The sequence below is a fragment of the Pimephales promelas genome, chromosome 12 (genome assembly GCF_988280905.1).
Source record: "Pimephales promelas chromosome 12, fPimPro1.hap1.1, whole genome shotgun sequence".
Classification (NCBI taxonomy): domain Eukaryota; kingdom Metazoa; phylum Chordata; class Actinopteri; order Cypriniformes; family Leuciscidae; genus Pimephales; species Pimephales promelas.
This window is the reverse complement of record NC_142780.1, coordinates 10212041-10232353: the sequence shown is the minus strand read 5'-3', so window position 1 is coordinate 10232353 and position 20313 is coordinate 10212041. Positions and strand designations below refer to the sequence as shown.

General features: G+C 35.0%; 1 protein-coding gene across 3 annotated transcripts in view; it reads left to right on the top strand.

Moving 5' to 3' along the window:
• The first annotated feature begins 129 nt into the window (after nt 1-129).
• Nucleotides 130-20313, top strand: part of enpp2 (ectonucleotide pyrophosphatase/phosphodiesterase 2) — a 55908-nt gene continuing 35724 nt past the window's right edge. For all 3 annotated transcript variants that reach the window (XR_016145678.1, XR_016145677.1, XM_039694329.2), the window contains exons 1-18: nt 130-262; nt 802-904; nt 5434-5583; nt 7762-7887; nt 9035-9095; nt 9506-9603; nt 11300-11379; nt 12300-12419; nt 13599-13654; nt 14988-15053; nt 15286-15358; nt 15630-15738; nt 15825-15950; nt 16414-16445; nt 16840-16967; nt 18653-18737; nt 18831-18918; nt 19358-19527. Coding sequence is in view for 1 of the 3 variants with exons in the window: in XM_039694329.2 (XP_039550263.2) it covers nt 245-262; nt 802-904; nt 5434-5583; nt 7762-7887; nt 9035-9095; nt 9506-9603; nt 11300-11379; nt 12300-12419; nt 13599-13654; nt 14988-15053; nt 15286-15358; nt 15630-15738; nt 15825-15950; nt 16414-16445; nt 16840-16967; nt 18653-18737; nt 18831-18918; nt 19358-19527 (1689 nt within the window). In the remaining 2 variants the exon portion in view is untranslated. The remainder of the gene's footprint in view (nt 263-801; nt 905-5433; nt 5584-7761; nt 7888-9034; nt 9096-9505; nt 9604-11299; nt 11380-12299; nt 12420-13598; nt 13655-14987; nt 15054-15285; nt 15359-15629; nt 15739-15824; nt 15951-16413; nt 16446-16839; nt 16968-18652; nt 18738-18830; nt 18919-19357; nt 19528-20313) is intronic.

Here is a 20313-nt window from a genome sequence, read left to right as displayed (position 1 = left end):
AGTTTGAGAACCAATAAGTTAACAATAACCAATGTTAACATTAATTGCATTTATTCGTGCTTGTTTCCCAACCCTATATTAAGTGTTGTGGGGGCAGTTAAAAGTCTCAGTGTGATTCCTCACAGGTCTGCCAGATGTGACGTTAGTTCATGTTTCTCTATGTGTAGCTATTGGTTGCGGGTAAAGTAAACATGAGAATCTCACTCAGTGCTGCAGCGAGTCAGGGACCAGACACACATCAGCCATGCTGCAACTGAAATGGGTACGGTACGTTTTTGTATTCTCTTTATAATGAGAGTTATACATTTAGCTGACTGTTCTTTTACATTTTATAGATGAGATTAAATGATCCTTGACTCAAATGCAATTCAATGTCGTTAACGCATAACGCCATTGTATTGCACAATGCACGACACAGAGGTCTTTTAACATATACTAGTCGCATGAAAACTTTTAAAAGCCAGTTTATTGACTGTTGAAAATATAAATAAATTAGACTGCTTGGATTTGCTGTTTGGAAACCTCAATTATATTTTTCGGAATGCAAGAAGTCTAATAAAAATGAGCCAAACTTACACTATGTCTTCTCTACCGTGTTAGAAATGTGAAATTATTGGCAGGCGCTTTAAATTTGTATTAGCTATGTTACAATCTCTACCGCCTCATTCATAGTTTGAATGAGTGTGTTTTATTGCTATATCTTTACCATGTATTCTCCGTCTTGTGTTCTCTAACGGTGTGTTTGTACTCAGGTAACAAGTTACTCTCCGTTGTGTCTTCTAACGGTGTGTTTGTACGCAGGTATTCTCCGTCATGTGTCTTCTCTCGCGGTGCACTGTGTGCGAGACTTATGTGGTCAGGCGGTCCGTCAAGGCAGGATCATCAGATGAGTCTTTCCCTGGATGTAGGTTTATACTTCTTCAGAATTTGTTTTATGTATGCTACAACATATTTTGACTTACTATATAATATAGGCCTATTCAGTGGCTTGTGTCAGGAAATATCATGATCTTAGGCTACTAAAAATATTGAGCAATATAAATTGTAATTGCATTCTTTGCCCTAAACAACACGTGAACTCTAAAGTTGTTTTAAAAAATGTTTTAGATATTTTATTGCCTTTTGAACTATAAATCATTCCTTTGTCCTGAGGCATGTGTCCATTTTTATGATAAATACAAAACTTTCTATCTGTGAATTTGTTCCCCCATTTTTGTTGCATTGTTTGATAAGCCATTAGTAATGATTCTCTCTAATATAGAGAGTTTTTTTTTTTAAATTATTACATTTACTTTAACAATTACATTAAAGGATTTTAGATTGCCCCTCAATTTATTGTCCTTTAAGTACATAGTACTTTGGACTACTTTCCCTTCTTCTGAAATTTGGAAAATTAAATGATGTTTTATTATAAAGCAGTCATCACTTCTTAGGGGGGATAACAACTTGGAAAAATTTGATGTGGCCAACCTCAATGTCCACTTTGTTGAGGAAAATATGAAAGCATTTAGTAGAAGTTCTTTATTCAATAATTCAATAAATCTTTTATGTTAGCTTTTTTTTCTCAAACACATTGGCTGATTTTAAGTCAGAATGCCCACTCTGTAGATACACTTAAAATATTAAAATACATGTATAGACTGATATTATACAGGTATCATACTATCCTTACTAATAGTGATATTTAACTCATTTTAAGGCTTAATATCAAGAAGTGTGCAGTAAAGTACTAATATTTATATCAGTAAGTCTCAAGCGATATTTCAATAAATATGTTAATGGATTTTTAGAATGATTCATATGAAATAAATGTATTTTAAATACATTTTGGTATAGTTTTTTTTTTCACTAGGGCTAATGTTAACAAACAAAACATTTGATTGTAATAATGTAGTAAATGTTGAAATTAATATTAACTGTTGGTGTTGATGTCTGTGTTTGTTGAAGAGATTCCCCTTCCATATGTATAGCGCTGTGAGTACAAAACTATTATTATTAACGTTAACAAAGATTAATCAATTCCGTAGAAGTGCAGTTCATTATTATTTGGTGTTAACTAATTTCAACTAATGAAACCTTATTGTAAAGTGTTACCAATAATTGATTAACTGATATTCTTTTGGGAACACAGATTGTTTAAGATAGTCTACACACAATGATACACATAATCTACTTATGATTAGAATCATACACGTTTTAAACGTATACGTATTTGTTGTTCATTTGTCCCTAACAAGGGGACAAGTTTCTTTTAAATTGGCACTCAAAGTTCATCAAATCAAAGTTTGATTTTCTAAACGTTACGATGTCCAAAAGGCACAGAAAAACAGGAATATCCCATATAGCTTCAATTTGTAATTGTACTTTTTTTTTTAAATGTAAAAATATGAAGAAATAAGCTAAACTTGATGTTCAGTCACATGAGATAACAGTTCTAATGATGAAAAATCTGTTTCTATTTAGTGTGGGTCACACCCCTCAAGGGTGCTGCCATATTGCCATAACATGACCAGTCGTGTCATATGGAATTACTACTAGAACTTCCATAGATATCTATAACCTACATATATAGTGCATTAGCAGCTATTCCTATGGGCTGCTATACACAAGTTGCCTGCTGTGTTGGATACTCAGATTCATACACACATGCGTACCAGTTTAAGAATACAGCTGCAGGAAGAGAGCTCATAGTCCAAGCCAATGAATGAGCCAAGCCTGGTAAACATACAAAAATACAAGCCACCAACAACTACATTCAGTATGCATATATTATTAGAAAAGCATGGATGAAAAGGAAGAAAACTAAACATGAACAAACAGCTTCACTGCGAAGCCACAACTGTCATTTGTTTCTTTCTTTCTTAGTTGCGCCACCATTTGTAGTGTTAATAACTGGAAAGAAATAAGACAATAAAATGAGAGGAAAAGAGTCAAATAAGTGGCATCAGTAAAATAAGTTCTTTGATTTTTTTTTTTTTTTTTTGTCATATGATAGCGTAATTAACTGAGGCCCCATATACACCTGGTATTAAAATGCGATCTGATAAGTTATCCGGATAATAAAAAAACGCATGTTAATGCAAGGTGTAAATACGTTGTGATCGGATCTGCCTGACCACATCTGGAGGTAGTCTGACTGGCTCGCATTGTGTTCGGATCTTTACTAGTTGTAAACGCAATCTGGTTGTTGAAACCACGTATGTATATTTTACTCCTCCCAAAAATGCTAAAAAATAAACGAGTGAGAGCGTGTTATATAGGCTATATGTCATGTTATATTCAGATATGATGGCGCTACTGCAACACGCATCACCGCAGATGAGCAGCTGAGCGTCTATTCATCAAGCCAACGTGCAAACATCGCAAATAAAAGTGAAAGTAGGCTAAGTCACAGGCGCTTAACACACAATCATCTTCAACAAGTAAAGAAACGAAATTATCTTACCAGGGCTGTTGCCACTCTCTCTTATTGATGTCTTTGATTTTGAATTTAGCTGATGATCAATAAAATGCAGCTCATATCTGTTTCCTTTGCATATAACTGCATATAACGCAGGAGTTGAAGATTGGATTTATATGCGTTTTGCAAAAACACATTTATGTGGCCAGGTGTAAATGGAATCGGTAAGATCAGAACACTTATTATCCGGATAACTTCTGGATACAGATCTCATTTTAATACCAGGTGTAAATGGGGTCTAAATTTGAAAGTCCCTTTAAGTAATGTTATGAATCTTATTTTTATCACAATTATATTTATCACAACTATTATGTAAACTCAGCAAATTCCCGAGGGAACCCATGGCAACCCATGGTTTAGCCTACATGACTGAGCAGGTCTGTTGATTACTTTTATTATTTAACAGTCTTACACAAACTGTTGCATGTTGCCTCCTTTACCCAGATTATTAAAAGTTCACTTTAAAAAAAAAAAAAAACTTTTGCTGTTAATTTACTCACCCCTGTCATCCAAGCTGTCCATGTCTTTCTTTCCTCAGTCGAAAAGAAATTAAGGTTTTTGATGAAAACATTCCAGGATTTTCTCCATATAATGGACGTCATTGGGTAGCCTGGCTGCGCCCTCCTACGCACTTCCGCTCAATTTCATTTTCCAGAAATGTAGTAGAGTCTGGTTGAACCAGGCTAGTCATTGGTAACCAAATGGTTCAAAGTCCAAATGAGAGTTTCAGTGCAGCTTCAAATGGCTTTAAATGACACCAGACGATGAATAAAGGTCTGATCTAGCACCATTCGAGTCATGACTCAAAAAAAAAGATTTGTTCATTTTGATGAACTAGTTTCAACAGGAGAGTCACAAACGCTCATCACAGAACAGAACAAGGCGAGCATTTGTGCTTATAAAACTTAAACTTTTTTATTTATTTTTTAAATGACCGATCGTTTCGCTAGATAAGATCCTTATTCATCGTCTGTTGTCGTTTAAAGCCCTTTGAAGCTGCACTGAAACTCTCATTTTGACCTTGAACCGTTTGGTTCCCAATGGAGTCCATTATATGGAGAAAATCCTGGAATGTTTTCATCAAAAACCTTAATTTCTTTTCGACTGAAGAAAGAAAGACATGGACATCTTGGATGACATAGGGGTGAGTAAAAAAAAAAAAGTGAACTACTCCTTTAACACTTTCCTTGCAAATTGCAAGGATTTCCTTTTGGAATATCCAAATTTAGTTACAAAGTTTAATGATTAAAATATGTACATTCAGATATTAGAAATGTTCGAAATTTAGTTAGAAATGTAATGTTGATGCTTTGTGAGTCCAGCCAGTGTGATATTATAGAGGTTTCACTCAAGTTGGTTTTGCTGTGTATCTTGGACAGCATCACTGTGTATTTGGTCTGTTTATGTACCAGGCCAATTCAACTGATGCCATTCTAAACATGTCAAGACTGTTTCTGTAGCCTAGCTTTCAGAATTTAATCGAGCTTGAACGAAAGGAAATAATTTGACCTTGCATTATCCAGTATTCAATGATTCATTGTTCATTCTGCAATTTAACTTCATAGCGTCATTTGTGTTTTTAAATGGTCCGCATTTTTTTAATCAAGCCTTCATGTTAGTTCACGTAGCAGGCTAGTTGTAATGAGCAAGGAACATTTAATGAAACAGCCACTTTCTGTTGCTCTCTCAGCTGGTGATCGAAAATTAAGGAAATATTTGCTTTGCTCTGCCCTTAAGTCAATATTGAGATGTACAGAGAACATTTCAGCTCCTTGACCCATTTTTGAGATTTTACAGGTGGAAGTAATTGAACTGCATATGCCTGTCTAGGCTTCATAGGCTTCAAAGCAGAGCAGTCTTTGCACATACATGACAAACGTTTGATTTTGGGTGGTGTGAGCTTTTAGATCTAAAATTTCTCTTTAATCTTTATGTTCTATCTTCTTTTTTCTCTTTCTTTCTTCTCGGACCAGTTCTCTCGGACCATCCTCTTAACAGCCTATCCTGCAAAAACAGGTGCTTTGAACTAGTGGAAGCAGAACCCCCAAACTGTCGCTGTGACAACCTGTGTAAAACATACAATACCTGTTGCTCAGACTTTGATGAGCACTGCCTGAAAACAGGTAAGCCCTATCTTTATTTGTTTTTCTGTTCAGTTACGAGATAGACTGTGGGGTCCAAAGTCTGAGGACACTATCATACACCTGGTGTGTTTTTTGCTAGTTTCAGTCCGACGCAGTTATCATTTTCACTTCCCGCACCATGTTGTTTAAATGGCAAATGCGCTTGCGCCCATTTGTGTGCCCATGAGCGTGCTGGTCTGAAAATGAGGTGTGTTCGGGCGCATTGTTGGCGGCGCGTTGCTATTTTGAGACAACTGAAATAGACTGTGACATTGACCAACAAAAACCTGGTCTAAAGTCAATGGCGCAGTATTTTTTATTTATTTTTTTTATTTAAAGAGCACGTTAGTAATATGTAACACACAACGCGCGTACACTTTGTCCCGTGGATGGTCTGCTTGCGCGCTTTAATCTTGTGCATGAGCAGATCCGTTTCCTCGCTAGATAAGTGTTCGGTTTTTCCACTTGCAAATTTCGCCATGTAAATAGCGAATCCGCAATGGCACGAGCGCAACTGGCTTTTAAAGGGAATGGGAGATGAGACTCTAATTGGTTTATTGCACATTACAGCCAAAACACACCACATTTATCACTAAGAGAATAAGTACAACACTTTTAGACCATTTTTCCTGTCGTTAAACTAGCAAAAGTCCTAATTGCACTTGCAGCATGCGCTTTAGACCATGCACTTAGAACGTTAAAATAGGGCCCTTTATCATGTGAAGCAAAATGTAAAAAATATGCAATGTTAGGTCAATACTGAAATAAGCACATTTTTGACATTGACAACTCACTTGTACAAATGGTCACTTTTAATTGCATTTAAAGGGGTGATGAACTGAGAAATCAAATTTTCCTTGAGCTTTTGACATCTAAGAGGTTATCATAGCATAAGAATATCCTGTAAGTTTTAGAACTGAAAACATCCTTGTTAGTCCAATATAAGCTTTTATTGACACCAGCCCCAGCAAACGACTTGTTTTTCAAAGTGGGGAACTATGACGTCAAAGAGGATAAAATACCACCCCCTCAGAAAAAAATCAACTCCTACTATAACACGGCTGGTTTAGCCCCGCCCACCGATTCGCGCATTACACGCATAGCCGGGTCGAGCTACCGAGCAATACAGAATATTGTGCAGTGCCTGGTTGTGGAAGAAGACGCTGCATTCCAATAGGACTGCATGGATAAACTTGGATGGATGTGGATATTTTTAATGACGTTCCACTCCAGCTGATGAGGGTAAAACCGTCTGTTCGCTTCATTTTACTGAGGATTGTTTTGTAAACAAGACTGGATTTCCAGACCGATTAGGAGTAAAGGACAGTGCTGTGCCGACTTTGGATCTGACAGGAATTGTGCAACACACGGACTCTGGGTCGAACATGTATGGGCGAATCATTCCGGTTGCCATTTTACAACATTGGACGTTTTCAAAACAATTTTCCCCACGTACACTGACGAGGTGAGTTGAAAAACTCATTATAATATTCAAAACTGTTATCCACTCACAGCAGTGGGCGTTTACTTCCGAGTCTTCAGTGCGAAACACCCATAAAAAACGTGCATTTCTGAGCTGGTCTCAAAGCTAGGGTAGAAAATAGCTTATTAGTTATTAATTTTGATGTTTTTGAATGCAAAAACCAAGCGAACATCATAAGTTCACCTCAGAAAACAATATCATAAAATTTAAAAAGCCAGTTCATGACCCCATTAAAATTTATTTTAATTGCATTTACATGTACATTTATGCATTTGGCAAAGCGACTTACATGTACATTGCATTTCAAGGTACACATGTACATACTTATCAGTTCTTGGTTTCCATGGGAATTGAACCCATGACCTTGGCTTTGCAAGCACCAACGCTCTACTGTTTGATCTGAAGGAAAGCATCCATTGAAGCACACAATGCTATTTTGGAACATTCTCACTCAGATCAGATAACATGGATTCATCAGGTTTTGCACAAACTTTTGACTACCAAATACTAAGTTCTCAAATTCATAATTCTCAAATTATAGTATTTTTACTTTTGGACCCCTCAGTAATTTTTGTCTTTGTCTAAGGACAGGCTTACCTTAAATTGCTTGTGCCAGATTACTGTAACAGTTTCCTTTAGCTTTGCATTATGTTGGTTTAGTCTACGAGAGATGTTTCATTATTTTGTGCCTTCAGCGGGAGGTTTTGAGTGTAGTAAAGAACGCTGTGGTGAAACTCGTAATGAGCAGCATGCCTGTCACTGCTCAGAGGACTGCATGGCCACAGGAGACTGCTGCTCCAACTACAGGTCTCTCTGCAAAGGTGGGGGACTTTCATGTATTTTGTTTTAATGTAATTTGTAGAAAGTTCAGCAAACCTTGTTTAAGGTGGAGGAGACAGAGCACTCTTATAACATATTTTAATTTAAATGTGCCTATCACTTTTGGGCAAATACATTGCTGTACTGTTTGCTCTAGAATGCCCATCATGTATATTTTAGTCAATTCCCATCAAGCTCTTAGGCACAGTAGGTCTACTTGCATAACTAGAAAGTAGGGTAACACTTTAGAATACTTTTCCTTCATTAATGTACAACTACACAGGAACAAAGGAGTAAATCATCATTAACACTCTAGTAACTACTATTAACTAAGAAGAAACTCTAATTAACGAGTTAGTAAGTAACAGCGCTCAGTTGAATGTGGTAGTTCACTATTAGCTAATCAGTAACTACTATTTTTCATACCTCACTGAAGACTACTATAGAGAGCTACTATATACAGGTTCATAATTAACATGAATAATGCATAATGTATAATATAAGGTAATGGTAACCCACTAGTAACGTCTCAAGTATTACTATATCCTTCTAAAGTACTGTAAATCCATCGGAAGGAATTACTATTCAAAATCTAACAAAAATCAAAAAGGTTTACAATGATTTCAGTAATTATTAGAGAGTTAGTTTTTACTTTAAAATACTGATCTAAATAATTAGTAATTCCTTATGAAGGATTTGTTAATACTAGTCATTACTTGTGGGTTACCATTACCTTATATTATACATTGTGCATTATTCAAGTTAATAGTTTAGTAGTCCTCAGGGAGGTATGAAAAAATAGTATCTACTGATTAGCTAATATTGAATATGCTAATATGCTATAACTTACTTATAGTTTACCAGAATTTGTTAATAGTAGTTACTGGAGTGTTAATAATGCATTACTTTCTTGTTCCTGTGTGTGAATACATTAATGATTGAACAGAAATTCTAAAGTGTTATTGAACATAGCGTTATCAAGATTTGTTCCAAAAATGATTTGATATTTGTCAAGCCAACTACAGTTAAAAAAGGTGGGGTTTGTTGTATTTCAACTGTAAACAAGAGCACCATATTGCCTGGACATTAGACATGTTTGCATATGTATGACTGTCACCTGGTGCATCATTGACTTCCTCCCTCTGTTAGGTGATGTTCCCTGGTTACAGGACGAGTGTGAAGAGATTAAAAACCATGAGTGTCCTTCCGGGTGAGAGACACGGTTGTGATTTCAGTGACAAACATCACACTCCCCATCCACCCCCACCCCTTTTATATTCAACACTAGGTCAACAAAACTCATATTTTCACAACTATGCTTTACATACTAGAAGAAAGGGAATTATTTATTTAATGCTGAGAAGTGCTGAATGACGGCAAACACAGTGGGGTTAAGAGATATTTTCTGTGTGACAACACCAATCCAGGAGGACAGCTGGGTGGATTGCATGACAATTAATGTTAATGCATGCACATTAAGTGTGAGATTTTGAGCTTAAACATATGCCTATGTTATAAAAAGAACATTAAAAGACCACTTGTCCATAAGGACACATTTTAGCAATAAATCCTAATTTAATTTTGTTTGTATTTGGTGTACTTATGCTTCTGCTTATCTAGGTTCATTCGGCCCCCTGTCATCATGTTGTCTGTTGATGGCTTTCGTGCATCCTACATGAAAAGAGGAAGCACGGTGATCCCCAATATCGAGAAACTCAGTAAGAACTATGTATTTTCATTAAAATCAACAAACTGAATTTAAATGAATATTGACTACGCTGTCAATCAGTTAAAAATTATGAAATGTATTACATAATATACAGATTAAGTGATAAAATAAAGGGCAATAAGGACAATAAAATATCTTATTGTGACGACGTGCGGAGAAATAGTGCTGAGGCTGGATCCAAACGCAGTGTAGCTTTATTAACAAACGTGGAACAGGATACAAGACTAGAAGCAGGACTCGAGAATTCAAAAACACCAACGTTCACGTACATAAATTCAACAACCAACCAAGACAGGGCAGAAACACAGGGCTTAAATAATCAAGGACAAACGAGCTAGACAAGATAACAAGGGGGCGTGAGAAATAAGAAACACCTGGGACAAATAATCGACGGGGAATCACTAATAACGAAAACACACAAAACCACACCATGACACTTATCTCATGTATGGGATGTAGTTACTATATGCATTTCAATAGCTATAAATTTTAAACACAATTCTCTGTAATTTCTGTTTTAATTTTATAAGCCTAACCAGGGACAGGGGTCGCAAATTAGACATGACTAGAAACCTGTATGCATGGCATTTACTTTGTATTCTTTATAAAGCAATGTTTTGTACATTTGTCTGTCAAATAAACATTAAATAAATACATAATAAGTCTCAAGCGATATGTCAGTAAAATATGTTAATAGATTTGTAGTATACTTAGTATGAAATAAATGTATTTTAAGTACATTTTGGGATAGGTATATTTTTTTCACTAGGGCAATACAGATTGTTTCAAAGCAGCTTTACAGTGATCACAGGAAAATGATTCAATGATCCAATAGTGTCAGTATACTTATACATCCAAATTATATAGAGAACTGCTCGATAATGTGGTTTACATTTTACTATGATATTAAAGAATCACATTGTATATTTACTATTTGTTATAGTATATATTGGTCTATGCGAGTGTACTGTTTGTATACAGGTAAGCTTTGTTGTACTAAATATCCAACCTAATATATATATATATACAGTTTATAATTTTTCTTTTCTTTTTCCTTGTGCAATTAGCAAGTAGTCTATGTCTTTAGCAAACACAAAAGTGCCATCACGCAGCAGGGGTTTAAAATTAAACTCAAGTATCGATTCTGAATTTGTGTGGTTTGATTCAGAGAAAACTTTGCCGACTTTTCCCCACTTATCACTGGCCTGCAGCCTACAGCAATCTATTTAGCTCTTGGAACTTTTCTGAAGTAAAAACAGGCAAGACAATATAAAAGTAAACAGTCAACCTTGGACACATTCTTGTTCACAGAACATTTTCAAGTATTCCATCTGTGCTAATAGACCTTGGCACCATATTTAATTTCTGAAAATATGCTTATCTCAAGAGATAGAAGTATAGTTTGTTCAATAGATTGTATACTGTTGTTTAACTACATTGCAATTGTTCAGTTGATGAAACATCTTTCCAAAACTTTGAGCAGACACATACTCTACAAAACAGTTGTGAAAGTTGTGAATTCTGAAAATTACATTTGAACTAGGACCTTCATGTCATTGTAAAGGCTGTCAGTCTATCCCTCACAATCTTAAAATTTCAAGGGAAGTATATATAATATAATTTATTGTACTAAATTAATGCCTTTGATTAACAGTCCTAGAAATGACTTGTCATTTCTCTTGTAGGATCGTGTGGAACCCATGCACCATACATGAGACCTATGTACCCAACCAAAACCTACCCGAATTTGTATACAATTGCAACGGTATGTATTAAGTTTGTGTATCTTTTGTTACTTTTGCTCTTGCTGAGTCTGCAAGATGTTTATCTTTCTCTTTTTTTCTTTTTTTTAAATCTTTTTTTTTGTGCATTTTTTTTTTTTAATTTTTTTATTCAGTGAAAAAAATGCAATATTTATGGTACTTTTTTAATGATAGGATTTAAATTCTAGAAGGGGAATGTAAACTTACAACTGTCTTTTTCTTGCAGGATTAACAATTATGTGCTTTTGAAACCTAAATTTCCCCAAACCGTGGACCAATGTCAGTTTGTGTCTGAATTATATCTGAACATAACAAAAAAAGGGAAATGAAACTTGACAGATATCTAAATATATAAACTCATCACTTTGAATAACAAGGTGAAATAATCAAGAAATCAGGATTTGCTTTTACCTATAGTAACAGAAGGGTTTGCTGAATTATACATATGAAGAACCTATCATATTGTAGAAAAATTATGTAATGAATCAGGTCAACTTTGCCATGCTCCTATTCTATAAAAACTGTTGTATTCTTTTCGCTGGTGGGATTATCTTTGAAATTGGTCTGCGGTGCTCCGGCTGTGATTAAAGCACACTCCAAGGCATTGTCTGGAGTCTGTTTTACTATTGCTGGGCAGCAGGAAAGACACTAGAGATTCTCAAGTGATAGTGTTTAGTGGAGCAGGTTAGTGGAACAATAAAGACCAATAAAGACCAAGTAATAGTTGAGACCTCGACCGACTCGAAACCAGTTGTCGACTGTAGACGCAGTGCTAAAGTATTAATATTATTAAGTGTCGACTGTAGTGTGGACGCCCCAGGTACACTTAAGTCAGGTGCATAGGGGAAAATCTACCACACATCTTAAAATTTGATTTGAACAATTTTTTTTTTTTTTTTTTTTTTTTTTTGCTTTGCTTTAGGGGCTTTATCCTGAGTCACATGGAATTGTGGGTAACTCCATGCATGACCCTGGCTTTGATGCTAACTTTAACTTCCGTGGGAAAGAAAAGCTCAACCATCGATGGTGGGGAGGACAACCTGTGAGTTGCTATTCCATTCCTTTTTTGTTTTTTTTAAAGGGATAGTTCATCCAAAAATGAAGTTTTGTCATCATTTACTCACATTGTTCGATAAGAACCATACAAAATAATCTATAGAATTTGTGCACTATATTCCAATTCTTTCAGAGCTATATGAAAGCTTTGTGTGACAAACAGACCGAAATTTAAAGTTTTTCTTTACAAAGTGAGCTCCCTAACTACTGGCATGGCACGTATAATATTGCGTTTTTAGTTGTTTTCGTGGATCTGTGTGAATGGGGATCGTTTTGACAACGTTGTCATTTGTAAAAAAAAATATATAAATAATTGTGGGGTGGTTTTTTGCTTGTTTTTTGAGAGCAACGTACAATATGATTTTCACATTTTTAAGTATATTAGATGAGATATTTTATATATGAGATATTATATGAGATATCAGACCAGAGTTTGATTTGTCTTGGGGAGCTCTTAGAAGTGTGAAATTAATTGACATAAATATTTCCATGACAGAAAACTCTATCCAGGGCTAATAGACCCTCCTGGCTATGACACACCTGACAACCAGTGCTGTTTGGTATCTTCAACCTTAAATCTGGCTTCACACAATATTTGAATTTGAATATAGGCTACTTAAACTTTAGCAATGAAAGGTCTATCCAGTACATACCTCACCGGCACAGTCTATATGAAACTGCAAGCAGTGGAATCATAAAGCATAATATCAGTGAGCTTTTTAGATCTGTGATGTAAGCTACATGAGAAGAAGGGAGACATCTCCAACACACATGTCAGCTATTAGCCCAACAGCTGGAATCAATTCTTAGTTTTCACTGAACTTTATTTCTTCTGGCTGTTTCTAGACCCCACTGACTGAGCTGTGACGGTAAATGAGGCCATCACAAATGGAACTTACACAGTCTCGTCACTGCAGTTTGAAAAGTTCTGCCAAACACTGTGAAAGTTACCTGACATATAGAACAGTTGTCTCTCAATTGTGAATTGTGATCCCTACATTTTTATTTTATTTTTTTATATATAAAAAATCAGGGATCTATCAGGTTGTCTGATGTGTGAAATGAGAGACAGATTGTTCTTCTTAGAAACATGGAAGGAAAAACAATTTTTCCGCAGAAGTACAGCATATATTTTCAATGATAACACATTTTCTTCCATTTCTAGATCTGGATAACAGCAGTGAAACAGGGAGTAAAGGCTGGTACATTTTTCTGGCCAGTGTAAGTCAAGCTGATCCAAACTCAAATGCAAACAATGAATATTTGTTGTCTTTATACTGTAACATAGCTAATTAAATAACTGATTCCATACAGTTTATTTTACGGACATGAGTGATACCTCAAATCATTTGGCTCATTGAGGAGAGATGTGCAATCTCACAATTTTACCCTGGGGGACAGCAGAAAGAAATTCCATACACTTATAATGAACATGAAATTTATCATACCTAGGTACCATAATGTCATAGAGAGATACCTAGGTGGGCATGTTGTGTGCCAGTAAAACAAACATCAAACATCATCCTAGAAACCACAAAGCAATGGCATGTAGAGTTTTGCACAGGCAAGCAGCACATTTTCTTAAAAGGACATAAAAATTACAACTGAACTGCACAAGTGAGATTTCATATGACAGAGGACATCAACTCTCTGGCAAGTCCTTTCCTAGGACTGTAACACAGTGGTCTCCTCATCTGCACTCACTGAGAGCTTTCAGACTGTATTTTTTTTTTTTTTTCACTGAGGCATAGAAAGAGGCAGCTTGAACTGTTTTGTTTGCAATTTGTGAGAAATATATATTCTGAAATTAAGGCCCTACATACTTTAGATCAACTGGATAATGAAATAAGCAAATTGGAATGACAAAGTGCTTTTCAGAGCACCTTCCTTTGGCCTTAAAGCTGGAGGAAACTAAATAGACTATTCTTATCTAAGCCAGTAGGGTTAGGGAGCCTTAGCTGAGTGCATAAATTGACCTAATGTTGATACAACTGGACAGAAGGTCAGGGTGAATGGTGGTAGTGAGGAAAGGGTTTCCTGTAGAGATTTATTGAAACAATCTTTCTTGCTCCCTTGACCCCTGATACCCTACATAAACACTGTGATGTGCAGGCCTCAAACTCCGATACAAAGGTTTGCCAAATTATTTTTTTTGTGTATGTGTGTTTTTATTTAACTTTTCTTATCAACACTGAGTAATGAAATAAAAAACAATAATAAAAAAAACTTAAAATAAATACACAAATCCTTAACAGCACTTCAGAGAATGCACCACACACCTGTATATTATCTGCATTGTTCAAACATAACATATATTCTATTTCTATTATGTTCTTCTAAATCTATTTATTGCGAGCAAATTTTCAATTAATGCCCACTTATGTCCGATTTGAACTGCAAATATGCAGTCATCTTCTCAAATATGTATATCTGTCTCAGTCTATGTGTCCATTCGGGGTGACTAAAGAATTGTAAAGGGCCATTTTTGTGCATATTCTGTATTTATGTAGTATTTATGTGTATTCACCAATTCTGATGTGTGGTATATTAACAGTGCCATTCCATTGGAAAGGAGAGTTCTGACTATGTTGCAATGGCTTCACCTTCCTGATGCAGAGAGGTCAGTGTGTATTTATATATATTATATATTATATATTATATATTTGGTTAAGTATTTCATTTAAAATGTTCTTATAATCTTTAAATTATAATCTTATAACCACGGAGTTCAACAATCTGTATTTTATAGTGAATCGGACATTGAGATATTTCTCTTTGGGTTACTTTAATGTTTGACTTGGGGGGGGGGGGGGGGTGTTGGTTAAAGGTAAGATATGTCTGTGTTTTTGCAGGCCATATGTTTATGCAATGCATTCTGAACAGCTGGATTCCTATGGACACAAACTAGGACCCCACAGTACTGAGGTAAGCAGACTGTACAGGAATCATATAGTTCATGAGATCAGTTGGCTGTTCTTGTTTCTCACACCGGCTTCAGTCACACACATTACTCATCTAAACATACATGGTCATGTTGCAAATGTAGTAGTAATGAAAACAAACTTATCAGCCCAAATACAGACTCACTGTGAACACTGCTTACATTCACTAACCATGGTGTGTCAATTCAAACTTTCCTCAAGTAAATTTGAAGTCAATTAATGTTTCACCTTACAAATGTTGTTTCATTCTACAGCTTGACAGTGCACTGAAGGAGATTGATAAGGTGATTGGACAGCTGATGAATGGCCTGAAACAGATGAAACTGCACCGTTGTGTCAATATCATTTTGGTTGGAGACCATGGTACTACATTTAGAAGTCCTGGTTCTAGGGTTTTTTTTTTTTTTTTTTTTTTTGCAAATCGATTATAAATGTCTTTTCTCCTTCAGGCATGGAGGAAGCTCATTGTGACCGCACAGAGTTCCTAAGCTCTTACATGTCCAACACAGATGACATCATCCTAATTCCTGGCTCTCTGGGAAGGATTAGAGCCAGAAATCCAAACAACTCTAAATGTTAGTTATTAAAATGCAGGAGAATTTAAGCCTGCCCTGGTCTAGTTGCATTAGAAATCAAATCACAATATATTCATATTATTTTTTTTTATATATTCTTAGTGTCCGAACAAATTAGGTACAATCAGATCAAAAGAGAGAACAGTCTAAGAGTGAAAAATATTGGTTTCTTTTTTACACACTTTGTTACATTTTTAAATTTGTGTTTTTATCAATATTTAGTCAATATTTAAAGGGTAACAGCTTACTGTGCCTAAATGACTTTCTCTTTTTGGCTGATGTCACCTAGGCTGTGTGGGCTATTGGTTGGTGTTAATGAAAACACATTACAAGAGAAAATTTGGTTGAGAGCATGTAACTTGAGGAAACTAGAATAGGGTATAATGCACTATTTCTAGGAAGTATATTGTTTTAAAAGCATCTGGCATCAAAACAATTATTTTTTTTCTCTTTTTTTATCTAGACGATGCAAAAGCAGTTGTTGCAAACCTTACAGTGAGTGACATTCTTTAAATTTCTTTAGACTGATATAGCCTACTTACTGTAACTTTACATCATATTAATATTTTACTAAGCTTTACAATGGGCCCAAAATGTGACACTTTGTTTGTGGTAGTAAAAAATAGTAAGACTTGTCCATAGTTAATGTAAAGATCTATCCTGTGGTTATTTTCTTACCACATTTCTGTGACCTTGAGGGGAAGTTACTGAGGGCTAAAACTCTTTGTAAAAATGGCAGAGTTGAAAAAAGTTAGTTCTAAGTAAAAAATAAAAAACTTTTTGGGACCACTGATTATTTTAGTGGTTTAATTTAAAATGTATTTTGAATGTTTCAGTACAAAATGCACTGTTCCACTTCACCAAACATGAAAACTTGGTTCTCCTACAGTGTAAAAAGCCAGACCAGCACTTCAAACCATACTTGAAGCAGCACCTTCCCAAACGTTTGCACTATGCCAACAACCACAGAATAGAGGAGATTCACTTGATGGTTGAGAGGAAATGGCACATAGCACGGTAAATAATCTAAGCCTTCTTTATTAAAATGACTGAGTTTGCGAATGTTTCTTAAAAGATGCTCAAACTTACAAAAAAAAAAAATCTTAAGTAGTACTTTTCCAATAAAAATATCTAATCATATATAAAACTAGATACATTTACTCGAGGGGAAAATTGTGTTTGATAAAAATGTTTAAATATACTAATGTTCATTTTTTATTCAAATTCAATAATATCCATTTACACAACTTGATATGTTAAAAGCTTACGTAGAAATAGCCTGGATCGATAAATACTGTTGTTCATTGTTAGCTCATGATGCCTAATGCATTAACCAATTGAGCCTTATTGTAAAGTATTACTTTATTGTAAAGTGTTACCATAATGGCTTATTTTAAACATTAACCTCACTAAATATTCTTAATTCAAGATATATATTAAGCCTATAAAATAGGCTTAATTCAAGATAAATTCTCTGAAAACACGTATTAATATTTTTCAATTTTGACTGTCATGTCGATACAGATATTTCACTAGTGGAAATCAAGACAAAAATACTGTTAAATGATTTTTTTTTTTTTTTTTGCAGTGTATTATGCTGCTCAGTTGAAGTACCTTTTTAGTGTTTACCTTTTCTTTAGATGCTTAAAACCACACTGTATTCCCTAGTATGCTCATTTCCAACTGAAATGGAAAGCTGTAATTTCCAAAAAAGAAAATGAATGAGGTCACTGAAATTAGCCATTGGTTTACAACACATCCACCATAGATGAGGATGCAGAAAAAGAGAGGCAGGTCCAGAGACGGTTCCTCACAGCCGGGTTGGGACACCCTCCTTTGTTTGCTTTGGCTGACACTAGATACCTAATGAAAGAAAGCTTTCAGGCATACTGGTAGAGATATAGTCCTGTCTAATCGGTGGCACCAGACTTATGAAGTGAACTACTTCATAGTTAAAGTAGTCTCTCCTGGCCTGTAGGTCCTTGCATGAAGCAGACAGTTAATCAACTACTCAGGTTTTATGAAATGAAATTGAATATTTATGAGCAGGTCTCTTGTTATTTGAAAATGCTGAATGGTTTTGGTACTAAGACGTATTGCTGGAATTTCTGGATTTAATGTAGTGACTGCATTCCACTGATTTATAATGGACAGTAATAAAAAAAAAAAAAAAAAGTTAAAATAAAAATGTAAATACCTAAAGTAGTTAAACAGTTGTTTAGAGGTGTTCACTAGCATTTATTTTCATCATTGGTATCAAAATTAGCTTGAAGAATCATTGTATTTCACTGGTATTGGTCAGGGAGCCTGACAATACTAACTCCTTGTATCCCATCATGATGCATTGAGAATTGTTTTGTAACCGAATTGTTAACCTTTGAAATGTTATTAAAGCAAGCCAGTGAACACTTACACCTTTATTCTTATGAATCTCTTGAAATCATAGTTGATTTGTGTGCATGAGTGAGAGTATTCTATTTAACAAGAACCAAAATGTAGGACACGATTTTTTTTTTTTGGATCACAAATGAAATTTCTTTATTGTGACTGATAAAATTAAGTCCTGTCATTCTTTTTTTTCTATAGTTGAATCATACAGGTTAGGAATGTTGACTTTTAACGATGGCTGCATATCTCCTCCTAATGTTTTTCTTGAGATAGAATCTGCAATGACCTACTATGTTGTGTTTTGTTTGATACAGAAAGTTCTATGAAACAAAAAGGAATCATGGCAAATGTGGGTTTGCTGGTGATCACGGATATGACAATAAGATCAACAGCATGCAGGTTTGTTGTTTGAATTGCTTCTTTAATGGCCAAGCTGAAAGTGTTATGTTAAAGTTGTGGTACATTAGTTACTTATCTTGGCCTTTTTTCCAGACCATTTTCCTTGGATATGGACCAGCTTTTAAATTCAAGACAAAAATCCCACCATTTGAGAATATTGAGCTTTACAATGTCATGTGTGGTGAGGAAAAGTGCCTTTCATTTTTCATTCTCTAGGCTTGATCCTGACTACCACAATAATTGTAAGTTTCAATACAAAATCACTGATCTCTATTCATAACATTTGCATAATGATTAAGGTTGCCTTGTCTGCATGACAAGGGCAGGTAAATGCCCAACCAAAATTAGGCAAGCTCAAAATAAAATTTTGAATGGCATTTCCCGAAATAAGCAGCATAAAAACTTTGAAAAGTTAAACAATTAAAATTAAAAATACAATTTAAACAATTAAAAAAGAAAAATACATTTAAATTAATAAATAAAAAATACCCACAGCAAACATGTAAAAGTTGCTCAATACCATAAAAGCTGCATACTTGGTAACTCTAATAACACTTGATTGTTTAATGCTTTACAAGCACATAAACACATCAGATCTTTTGCATCCATGATCTTCTCAGATCTCCTTGGCTTGAAACCAGCCCCTAACAATGGTACCCATGGTAGCCTTAACCAGCTTCTAAGGACCCCTCTATACACACCCAGCATGCCTGAAGAAGTGTCTAAGCCAAACCCTGCAGGACTAGTCACAGCTGTTTATGATGATCTGGGCTGCACCTGTGAAGACAAGGTCAGCAATAGAGTACTTTCAGATCTTTTTTAATCTTCTTAAGTGTCTGTTAAGAAATGCTGATTCTAAACCCTTAAAATCTAGGTTATTATTGGTGTTTGCTGAGGCAAGCAACGCTATTACTGTTGATTATAATTACCATGATATCTAACTTTGGTACATAATTTGTCCCTGTTTGGCTATTATAGTCTAGATGGGATGTCCCAAAAAGTGAAAGTGAGGAGCATTTATGGGTACAAGTCGGGTACCGGCCTATCTTACATATTTCAAGGGTGCTGAGTCCAAAAAAACTGGTACCCAAGCGAAATTTTGAGTTTTTTACCTTCTAATTTGCATATCAAAATGGCCGCCAAATTGGCAAATCGCCAAAGTAGGCAATCAAAATGAGGAAATTAAGTTTTTAGATCGATAGTCAAGGGTCAGAGCAAAGATATATTGGAGGCTCACTGCCTTTTTTATGTATATATATTTGTAAAATACCAACTTTTAAGGCGAAACACTAGGTGAATAGGGTAAGATTTTTAAATAATAGATATCACCATGAAACTTCCTTAGTTGATTACTTACACAAGTATATAAAAAATGTATTATAAGTTTTTGAAATTTGTATATTTAATTATGCAAATTAGGCATGATCTCATTAAATATGCCCAATTTTGCATATATTTTCGGGTAGATAGATCTGAACATATGATAAAGCAAGGTGCAAATTTTTTTTTTTTCATTTGTTTTACGCACAAGATGGGAAAAAAAGTTTAATTACCTAGGAAATCAAAATATACTGTC